Source organism: Bison bison, unplaced genomic scaffold, assembly GCF_000754665.1.
Source record: "Bison bison bison isolate TAMUID 2011002044 unplaced genomic scaffold, Bison_UMD1.0 scf7180017864203, whole genome shotgun sequence".
NCBI lineage: Eukaryota > Metazoa > Chordata > Mammalia > Artiodactyla > Bovidae > Bison > Bison bison.
In genome coordinates this window covers 6,998,193-7,008,989 of record NW_011494775.1, presented here as the reverse complement: position 1 = coordinate 7,008,989, position 10,797 = coordinate 6,998,193, and the positions used below count along the sequence as shown (strand labels likewise).

General features: G+C 50.8%; 1 protein-coding gene across 1 annotated transcript in view; it reads left to right on the top strand.

The window, feature by feature from the left end:
- Window positions 1-386, top strand: part of KISS1R (KISS1 receptor) — a 2,898-nt gene extending 2,512 nt beyond the window's left edge. The window contains exon 5 of the mRNA XM_010844647.1: window positions 7-386. Coding sequence (XP_010842949.1) covers window positions 7-386 — 380 coding nt within the window. The remainder of the gene's footprint in view (window positions 1-6) is intronic.
- The last annotated feature ends 10,411 nt before the right edge of the window (window positions 387-10,797 follow it).

The following is a 10,797-nucleotide window of genomic DNA, read 5'->3' as shown; positions in this document are numbered from 1 at the left end:
CGGAGCGGGCGGGTGCCGTGCGGGCCAAGGTCTCGAGGCTGGTGGCGGCCGTGATCCTGCTCTTCGCTGCCTGCTGGGGCCCCATCCAGCTATTCCTGCTGCTGCAGGCGCTGGGCCCGGCCGGCGCCTGGCATCCGCGCAGTTACACCGCCTACGCGCTCAAGATCTGGGCACACTGCATGTCCTACTGCAACTCGGCGCTGAACCCACTGCTCTACGCCTTCCTGGGCTCCCACTTCCGCCAGGCCTTCCGCCGCGTCTGCCCCTGCGCTCCCAGGCCGCTCCCGCGACCCTGGCGGCCTGGACCCTCGGACACTACGGCCGTCCACCAAACCCAGCTGCGACGCCTGGGCCACGCCAGGCCCCCCGAAGTCAGGCAGCGGTAGTCCCGGGCTGCGCATGCTGTGCGTTCTGAGGAAACACACGGTGTCTCTCTGAGCCCTCTCTGAAGGGATCAAGACGGGCCCCTCTGAAGTAGGAGGGCTTAAATAGCAGCTGCTATTATTCTGTTTTTGCCCAAAATCATAATAGTGAAAAGGCCTTGCCCTCTTGCAACATTTGATACAAATCTGCTGTATGTTTGCCACTGTTGATGCTATAATTATTATTTCTGTGTTTCCTGAATTGAAGATGCTTTGATGCTGACTTTTCTGGAACTTTGGAGGAAGCATCAATAGGACTTTTCACACGCTGCCCTGTGGTTGACTGTACAATTGTAAGACTGTACAAATGCCATTTTCAGAGATACTAAAAAGTGAACATGATGTACATCTTAAAATGGATGAAATAAGGTATTCTTTTTGGTACCTTGTGAATGAGTGTTCAGAGTCCTGGCTGGAAAATCATAGGTGTCATTGAATAAATAGTAGAGACATCACTTTGCAGACAAAGGTCAGTATAGTCAAAACTGGTTTTTGCAGTAGTCATGTATGGATGTGAGAGTTGCAACAATCTTTATAGAAGGCTGAGTACCTTAGAATTGATGCTTTCGAATTGCAGTGCTGGAGAAGATTTGAAATCCCCTTGGACAGCAAGGAGATCAAACCAGTGAATCCTAAAGGAAATTAACCCTGAATATTTATTGGAAGGACTGATGCTGAAACTCCAATACTTTGACCATATGATGTGAAGAGCTGACACACTGGAAAAGACTGTGATGCTGGGAAAGATTGAAGGCACAAGGAAAAGGTGGCAGAGGATGAGATGGTCAGATAGCATCAGTGACTCAATGGACATGAATTTGAGCAAACTCTGGGAGACAGTGAAGGACAGGGAAGCCTGGCATGCTGCAGTCCATGGGGTCACAAGGAGTCAGACATGACTTAATGACTGAACAGCAACCCAAGGAAGCAGGATTATTGCTACACATAACACACCCCCAAATAAAGAGGCATATAGCAACATCAGTGTATTTTTCAAAACTAGTGTCATTAAAAAAAAAATTTATTTGGCTGCAACAGGTCTTAGTTGCAGCACACAGCTTAGTTGCTCTGAAACATGGGGTATCTTAGTTCCCTGACCAGGGATAAAACCCATGTCCCCTGCATCATAAGGGGGAGTCTTAACCACTGGACCACCAGGGAAGTCCCCAGCATCAGTGTATCACTGCTCACAGTTCTGTGGATGAGTGGACCCAGCCAGGCGGTTCTTGTGATCCATGGGTGGTATTGGGTGGAGCCGCCAACCCAGCGGCTGGACTGGGAAGGCCAGAGAAGGCTTTGCTCTCAGGCTCGTAGCCAGTGCGCTTCCATGGCTGCCTGGACTTCCCCCCAGCAGGGCAGTCTGGGGAAAGTCAGACTTCCTCCTGGGCAGAGACTTCCAATTGGAGGAGGAGCTGCACAGCGTCCAAAGGCCGGCAACCTCACTGCTGCGGCAGGGAGTTGTTGGGAGCTGTCAGGGTCACAACCAGATTCAAGGTGTTGGGGGCAGAGCCATCTAATTGTGGGTTCAACTGCATTTGTCTGTGGGGCACGGGGGAGGGCTAGGGTCAGTTCCTGCAGGCCTCAGGCTTAGTCTCCCTGAAGGACAACTGCCCATCTCGAGGAGGGCTCTGTCCCCCAAATTATTAGGGGACATCCTAGGTCTCCAAAGAGCCCAAATGTGCAGAGATGTTATGTGAGAAGGGGAGGCCATTCTGACATTGACGTTGTCCTGACCCTTATCTGTAGCCTTTGCACAGGCAGGTCCCTTGTTGCTCCAGGTCACCCTCACCCTTGCTCATCTATCAGGTCTCAGCTCAGTGGCCTCCTCCTCCAAGAAGCCCTGCTGGATTCCAGCAGGCTGGGTCAGGCCCCTCACCTGGGCCCAGGGCTGCCCCATCTCAGCTCTGACATCCTTGTGCTGTACTTGCTGGGTATGTATCTGGATTGGTCCCCAGTGTGTTCTCAGGGTTCAGCACACAGTGGGAGTGATGAAAAGAGATGGTGTGTATACAGAATTTATCTCTGAAAAATGAGTAAAAAAAACAAGGAGTTCCCTGGTGGTGCAGTGGACAAGAATCTGCCTGCTGAAGCAGGGGACACAGGTTCGATCTCTGGTCCAGGAAGATTCCACATGCCAAGGAGCAACTAAGCCTGTGCACAGCAACTACTAAGCCCACATGCCCTAGAGCCTGTGCTCTGCAACGAGAGAAGCCACCACAATAAGAAGCCCAGGCACTGCAATAGACAGCAGCCCCCACTCACCACGCCTAGAGGAATCCCGTGAGCAGAAATGAAGACCCAGGGCAGCCAAAACAAGCAAACAGTTCAAGGGGACTCTTAGGCATCTATCTCAGAGAAATAGAAACTTCTGTTCACACAAAACCATGGCTTCCCAGGTGGCACTATTGATAAAGAGCCCATCTGCCAATGCAGGAGACATAAGGGTCACAGGTTCAATCCCAGGGTTGGGAAGATCCCCTAGAGGAAGGCATGGCAACCCACTCCAGTATTCTGGCCTGGAGAATCCCATGGACAGAGGAGCCTGGAGGGCTGTAGTCCATACCACATACACATGATCATAGCAGCTTTATTTGTGATACTCCCAAACTGTCAATGAACTAGACATCCTTCAACGGGTGAGTAGTTGAACAAACCATGGGCTGGTCCATCCACAACTGCTCAACTGTTCTAAGTTATGAACACACTCTTGATACACACACACCCACAGCAGATCTCTGGGAATGACCCTGAGTGTAGGGAGGAAGCCTGCAAAGTTTACATAAGATATGATTCCATCTGTGTAACCTCCTCAAGGTAACAAAAATATGGAATGGAGAGCAGATGCAGGGTGGCCAGGGTAGGAGATGATGGGAAGCAGATAGCATGCAGGACCTTTGTGACGGAGCTACTCTGTGCCTGGACGTGGTGGAGACGCAAATCTGCACATGTGACTGAGCTGCAGAGAAGGAAATGGGTGCACACGGGTACAAATGAAATGGGGCTCCAGATCCCCGGGTGGGACATAACAACCCTAATACCCTGATCCCAGTGTTGAACTACATAGTTTTGCAAAATATCACTGTTGGGAGAAGCCTGGTGAAGGGCGTGAGGGAGCCATCTCTGCATTAGAATCCACAATACTCTTGAAAAAAAAGTTTTTAAGAAATGATGTGAAAAGCTTGAAAGGGGACATCTAGGAAGCAGCATCTTCCCAAAACCGCAGACCCTTGCTTTATCCTCAAGTCTCTTCATCCCGGGACTGTTTTCAGAGCCCCTTCTGTGTGCCAGGTGCTGTGTGTGAGGCACCCTCCGACCCCTGCCCTTACAGAGCCCTGTCTAGTCGGCAATGGGGCCAGTAAGTGGTAAGCTACCTGCTGCTGCCGCTAAGTTGCTTCAGCCGTGTCCGACTCTGTGCGACCCCATAGATGGCAGCCCACCAGGCTCCCCCGTCCCTGGGATTCTCCAGGCAAGAACACTGGAGTGGGTTGCCATTTCCTTCTCCAATGCATGAAAGTGAAAAGTGAAAGTGAAGTCGCTCAGTCGTGTCCGACCCTTAGCGACCCCATGGACTGCAGCCCACCAGGCTCCTCCGTCCATGGGAATCTCCAGGCAAGAGTACTGGAGTGGGGTGCCATCGCCTTCTCTGGTAAGCTACCTAGAGAGATGCAAATAAAAGCACTGCAAAGGGTTACCCAGGAGATATGGGTGTCCTTTGTGAGCAACTGTAAACCAGATCATGATTCAGGGAAGGCTTCCTAGATGAGGTGAAGCCAGGAAATGTGACCTCAGCTCAGACGTGGGGAAAGAGCATATCTGATGGAGGCCACAGCCAGTGCAAAGGCAGTGAGGCAGGGTATGCCTGGTGGATCTTAGAAATAGGTGGGAGGCAGGTAGGGCTTCCTAGGAGGATAGGAGATGAGAGAAGTGAGAACAGAGAGGTGGCTGAGACCTTATAAGCAAGGAGATGTGCTGGGTCTGTCCTGAGTGGGTGGGAGCCATAGGAGGCTTCTCAACAGGGAAGGGTGTGGTCTAAGGTATGAGGAGATTTTTTTCTTTTTTTTTGATTTTTTTCAATTCATTATTTCATTATTATGATTACTCTAACCTTTGTGGGGTGCCAAAACCAGGCAATGGAGAAGGCAATGGCACCCCACTCCAGTATTCTTGCCTGGAAAATCCCATGGACGAAGGAGCCTGGTAGGCTGCAGTCCATGGGGTCGCTAAGAGTCGGACACGACTGAGCGACTTCACTTTCACTTTTCACTTTCATGCATTGGAGAAGGAAATGGCAACCCACTCCTGTGTTCTTGATGGAGAATCCCAGGGACGGGGGAGCCTGGTAGGCTGCAGTCCATGGGGTCGCACAGAGTCGGACATGACTGAAGTGACTTAGCAGCAACACCAGGCAAAGGCCAGTGCAGCTGATTTGGGTAGGGTATGGATGGAACCCAAAACCACAGCATGAGAATAAACCCCAGAGGTTAGGGTGGGTCAGGAGAGGGGTTAATTTCAATTTCAGATAAATAAACAGTGACAAAATTTTTAGTATCATTATGTCCTGTGCAAAATTGGGATATATACATAAATTATTCATTGTTTTGCTTTTGAATTGTTATGCTAGAGAAGACTCTTGAGAATCCCTTGGACTGCAAGAAGATCAAATTAGTCAGTAGAGGAGAGTGAAAAAGTTGGTTTAAAACTCAACATTCAGAAAATTAAGATCATGGCATCCAGTCCCATCACTTCATGGCAAATAGATGGGGAAACAATGGAAATAGTGAGAAACTTTTTATTTTTGGACTCCAAAATCACTGCAGATGGTGATTGCAGCCATGAAATTAAAAGACACTTGCTCCTTGGAAGAAAAGCTATGACCAACCTAGACAGCATATTAAAAAGCAAAGACATTACCTTGCCAACAAAGGTCCATCTAGTCAAAGCTATGGTTTTTCCAATAGTCATGTGGAACAACAGACTGGTTCCAAATAGGAAAAGGAGTACGTCAAGGCTGTATATTGTCACCCTGTTTATTTAACTTATATGCAGAGTACATCATGAGAAACGCTGGACTGGAAGAAACACAAGCTGGAATCAAGATTGCCAGGAGAAATATCAATAACCTCAGATATGCAGATGACACCACGCTTATGGCAGAAAGTGAAGAGGAACTCAAAAGCCTCTTGATGAAAGTGAAAGTGGAGAGTGAAAAAGCTGGCTTAAAGCTCAACATTCAGAAAACGAAGATCATGGCATCCAGTCCCATTACTTCATGGGAAATAGTTGGGGAAACAGTGGAAACAGTGTCAGACTTTATTTTTCTGGGCTCCAAAATCACTGCACATGGTGACTGCAGCCATGAAATTAAAAGACACTTACTCCTTGGAAGAAAAGTTATGACCAACCTAGATAGCATATAAAAGCAGAGACATTACTTTGCCAACAAAGGTCCGTCTAGTCAAGGCTATGGTTTTTCCTGTGGTCATGTATGGATGTGAGAGTTGGACTGTGAAGAAGGCTGAGCGCCGAAGAATTGATGCTTTTGAACTGTGGTGTTGGAGAAGACTCTTGAGAGTCCCTTGAACTGCAAGGAGATCCAACCAGTCCATTCTGAAGGAGATCGGCCCTGGGATTTTTTTGGAAGGAATGATGCTAAAGCTGAAACTCCAGTACTTTGGCCCCCTCATGTGAAGAGTTGACTCATTGGAAAAGCATCTGATGCTGGGAGGGATTGGGGGCAAGATGAGAAGGGGATGACAGAGGATGAGATGGCTGGATGGCATCACTGACTCAATGGACGTGAGTCTGAGTGAACTCCGGGAGTTGGTGATGGACAGGGAGGCCTGGCGTGCTGCGATTCATGGGGTCGCAAAAAGTCGGACACGACTGAGCGACTGATCTGATCTGATCTGATCTGATGTATAGATGTGAGAGTTGGACCATAAGCAAAGCTGAGCCCTGAAGAATTGATGCTTTTCAACTGTGGTGTTGTTGAAGACTCTTGAGAGTCCCTTGGACAGCAAGGAGATCAAATCAGTCCATCCTCAAGGAAATCAGTCCTGAATATTCACTGGAAGGACTGATGCTGAAGCTGAAACTCCAATACTTTGGCCACCTGATGCGAAGAACTGACTCATTTGAAAAGACCCTGATGCTGGGAAAGATTGAAGGTGGGAGGAGAGTCAGTTCAGTTCAGTTCAGTGGTGGGAGGAGAAGGGGATGACAAAGAATGAGATGGTTGGATGGCATCACCGACTCGATGGACATGAATTTGAGTATGCTCTGGGAGTTGGTGATGGACATGATGCAGTCCATGGAGTCGCAAAGAGTCGGACATGACTGAGTGACTGAACTGAACTGAAAGGAAATCAACCCTGAATAATCATTGGAAGGACTGATGTTGAAGCTGAAGCTCCAATACTTTGGCCACCTGATACGAAGAACCGATTGCCTGCAAAAGACCCTGATGCTTGGAAAGATAGAGGGCAAAAGGAAAGGAGGCTTAGGGTTAGAGAATGATGAGATGGTTAGATAGCATAACGGACTCAAATGGACGTGAGTTTGAGCAAACTCCGGGAGATAATGAAGAACAGGGAGCCTGGCATGCTGCTGTCCACGGGGTCGCAAAGAGTCAGATACAACTTAGCCACTGAACAACAATAACAGCAAATTCCTTGTTTATTGGAAATTCAAATGTAATTGCAAGCCCTGTGTTTTATCATCAAATCTACCCGGGGGCATTTCAAAGGAGCCACAGGAAAGGTTCGGCTGGCCTGTTTCCTCATCCGACCTGGGAAACTCATTTACAAATGAAACGGCGCCCCCTGGCGGCCTCGGACTCGAGGTCCCGCCTCTGGCTGCATCCCGTAGGTACCCGGCAGGGGGCGCGCGCACTCCGCGGAGGGTCGAGTCCACCCCACAAAGGAACTCCAGCATTTGCAGGGAGTCTCTCCCCAGTACCCCAACGTGGACCCCGGGCTCAATGTGTGCCCGCTGCAAAATAAGTCACGTAGAGCCTCATTATGAATGTCCTGGGTCTCCTGGGCCCCTTCTATGAAAAAATACTACTAATCATATTTTGCTGCTGCCTTGGTATAAAGACAAATTATTCTAGGGTGGATTCGTGACTATACATTCCTTATAATTATACTCGATTTTTTCATCTTATTCTAAGTTAAAATTACATTTTCACAGACCCTGGCTCGCAGAGACAAGGGAACCTGGAGGCCAAGTGTGGGTGACAAGAGAACGTTTGGGTTCTGGGGGTTTGGGGAGCTGAGACATTTTGAGATTGAAATGGTGAATAGTTCAATATGCCCTTCACCTCTGTGCAGACAGACATCAGAAATACCACGGGATTAGGGAAGACAGAGGGAACCTGTGAATTCATTCATTCAGACAACTTCATATGTCAGGCCCAGCCTTAGCACTGGACATGCAGCCAGCCATGCTCAAGGCTGACTAGGTTAAATAAATACAGCTGTTTTGAATAGAACAGCCTGGAAGAAGATAAAAGTATGACCCAAGGTTCCAGTTTGAATGAGAAGGCAAAGCTGGGGAAGGGTGGGCCAGGCAAGGGAATGGCCAGGGTAACAGCCAGGGCAAAGGGCCTGAGGCAGAATATGTTTGAGGAGGAATATATGTGGAAAGGTGGGCAGTTTGGAATCTGGGTAAACTTTTATTTATTTATTTAAATAATTTATTTTTAATTTATTTGGATGCACCAGGTCATAGTTGAAACATGCGGTATCTTTAATTGTGGCATAGGAACTCCGTTGCAGCATGTAGAATCTAGTTTCCTGCACCCGTGCATGCTAAGTCACTTCAGTAGTGTCCGACTCTTTGAGACTCCATGGACTGTAGTCCTCCAGGCTCCTCTGTCCATGGGATTCTCCAGGCAAGAATACTGGAGTGGGTTGCCATGCCCTCCTTTGGGGGATCTTCCTGACCCATGGATCTTGAACACGCGTCTCTGGAGTCTTGCATTTTCAGGTGGGTTCTTTACCACTAGCACCACCTGGGAAGACCCCCAGTTCCCTGACCAGGGATCAAACCTGGGCCCCCTGCATTGGGAGTACAGTCTTAACTGCTGGACCATCAGGGAAGTCCCTTGGTGAACTTTTAAAAAGGTGCCCCTCAACCCTGAATGGAGGGCAGGATGAGTGTCTCGAGGGGCTCAGTGAGAATCAGGCTGGTTTTCACAGGTGGCCCACAAGTTGGTTTGGCCAGGAAACCTTACAGGGCTGGGGTCCCTGTACTCATTTTCCAGCTTGGAAAACAGAGACCAGAGAGGGGTCCAGGCTAACCTAAAATCACACAGCCAGGACCCAGGTGCAGCCCATACCTGCTGCCTATCCCTGGAGGAACCAGCAAAACTGGGGTCAATTCCCAGCTAGTTCCCTGGGCTAAAAATAGGACCCCCTTCACTAGAGGCAGCTGGGACTCTTGCAGCCCCTCATCCTGCTGGGCCAGGCTCCTCTGGGAAGTTGCCCCCGGCTATTTAAAGACAACTGCTTTCCTCTGGAAAATGTGGGGGGCTAGGCGGTACCCCTCCTGCCCCCCAGGAGACTCCCCTCCCTGCCTCCTTCCCTTTGACCAGAGGAGAATGAGATCCTCAAAACCACTGAAGGAGGAGTGAATGTAAATTGACCCATTTTAGAGAGGGGGAACAGGCACAGTGAGGCTCATCCTCCTGAGTGGGGTAAGGCAGGGCTTGAATCCTGTTTGGCTCTTAGGTGGAGGGGGTGCTTTCCTGCACTTTGGAACTGACCTGGGGCCTGGTCCTTAAAGGATAGCTTCCCTCCCCCAGCTCACCTGGGTCTCCAAACTTTCCTCTCTCCTGGGGGAGGGCAGTTTTGCCCCTCTGGTGGCAGGGGTGGTGAGGTGGGCAGCTGGGGGGTGGCTGTTTAATAGCTTCAAGGTGGAGGCCTCCCTGTCACCTGTTAGGCTATAATGGCCCGGGGGGCTGGAAGGCTGGGTTCCAGAAAGGAGCAGGCAGAACTCTACCTCTGACCACCCATCACGGATAGGGGTGGCTCCCTTGCACTGTCCTCTGGGTTTGGGAATCCCCCAGAGAGACAGAGCCTCAATGGGGGTGGGTGATGTTGAGTAGGGGTAGGACGCCCAGAAGATGGCAATGCTGTCTGTTGTACTGGAGGGGCTGCACACACAACCCCCCCCCACCCCAACTCAAGATCAGGGACTCCAGTCCCTCCCCATAGGGGCCCTCTGGGTGGCCCCTGCCTGCCCTCCATGCTCTCACTTTGCTCTTATCTGGGCTGGAGCCTGGGCCCCTGAGATTAGCTCCCAGGGGAGGCCTCAGGGGCTCACACCCCCAAGCCCCACCTTACCCCAACCTACTCTGGCCTCAGTTTCCCCTGCTGTCTGAAATGTGGACAGACGTCTGCATTACACAAAAATGTGAACTTCATGCGTTGGGCACGTGTCCGCGAGACTGAGCGCTGCTCAGAAGATGGAAATTATTATTGAATTATGATTACCCACAAGATAACCTTGTCTCTCCTTCTAGAAGGTGTGGGCAGTCAGGTTTCCAAGAGGAGGGGGCTGTAGGGGGTGGGGTGTGGGGAGGGTAGGGGTCATCAGGACTTAGCGATGAGCCCTCCCAGGAATCCTGGACGCCATCCCACGGCTTTGCCAGTGCCGTGCCCACGGCTGGCAGCCTCTCCCTCTCCCAGACCCCCCTCCACCATGCAGCGCCCATATCGCAGAGCCCTGGTCCCCTCCCACCGACCCAGCACTGCTTTCTTTTCCTGTCACCGCAGATCCTTTGTTTATCAAGTCTCTAATCCCCACTTTACAGACTTGGAAACCGAGGCACCATTCCTGGGGGTGAAGTCTTTAGCGCTAGTAGCTTAGGTCCAAGGGACAGAGGCGAAACTCCGAGCCCGGTAGGTATATCCTCGGCGGTCGTTACAATAGGTAGAGGTCCCGGACCGGGCTCCTGTGCCCTAACCCCATCCAGGCGGAGCCCCAACTTTCTCCCTCCCTCTTCCCCTGGGTCGCTTCCAGCCCTGCCTGCCCACTCGGTGTCCTATACACTCTGGCCCGCGGAGAGCACATTACCGACCGTCCCTAGATAGGGGCGGGGCATACCGCGTCCCTGTTCCCCTTCCCTTTTATTATTTATTATCATTTAAAGGGGCCGCGACTTGAAAATTTCCGTCCACTCTGTCCCCTTCCCTAACACCCCTGAGCTCTTGGAGCGTCTTCAGACCTAGCGCGGGGGGCGAGGGGGTGTCTGGGAAGGGGGAGGGGGCCTTACGAGAGCCCTCCCCACGTCCCGGGCCGCGGCGCTGAATCACCGGCGAGGTATTTGCATCTGAGAGCGATTTGTCACCCGGTGATTTGTCTGCGGGGC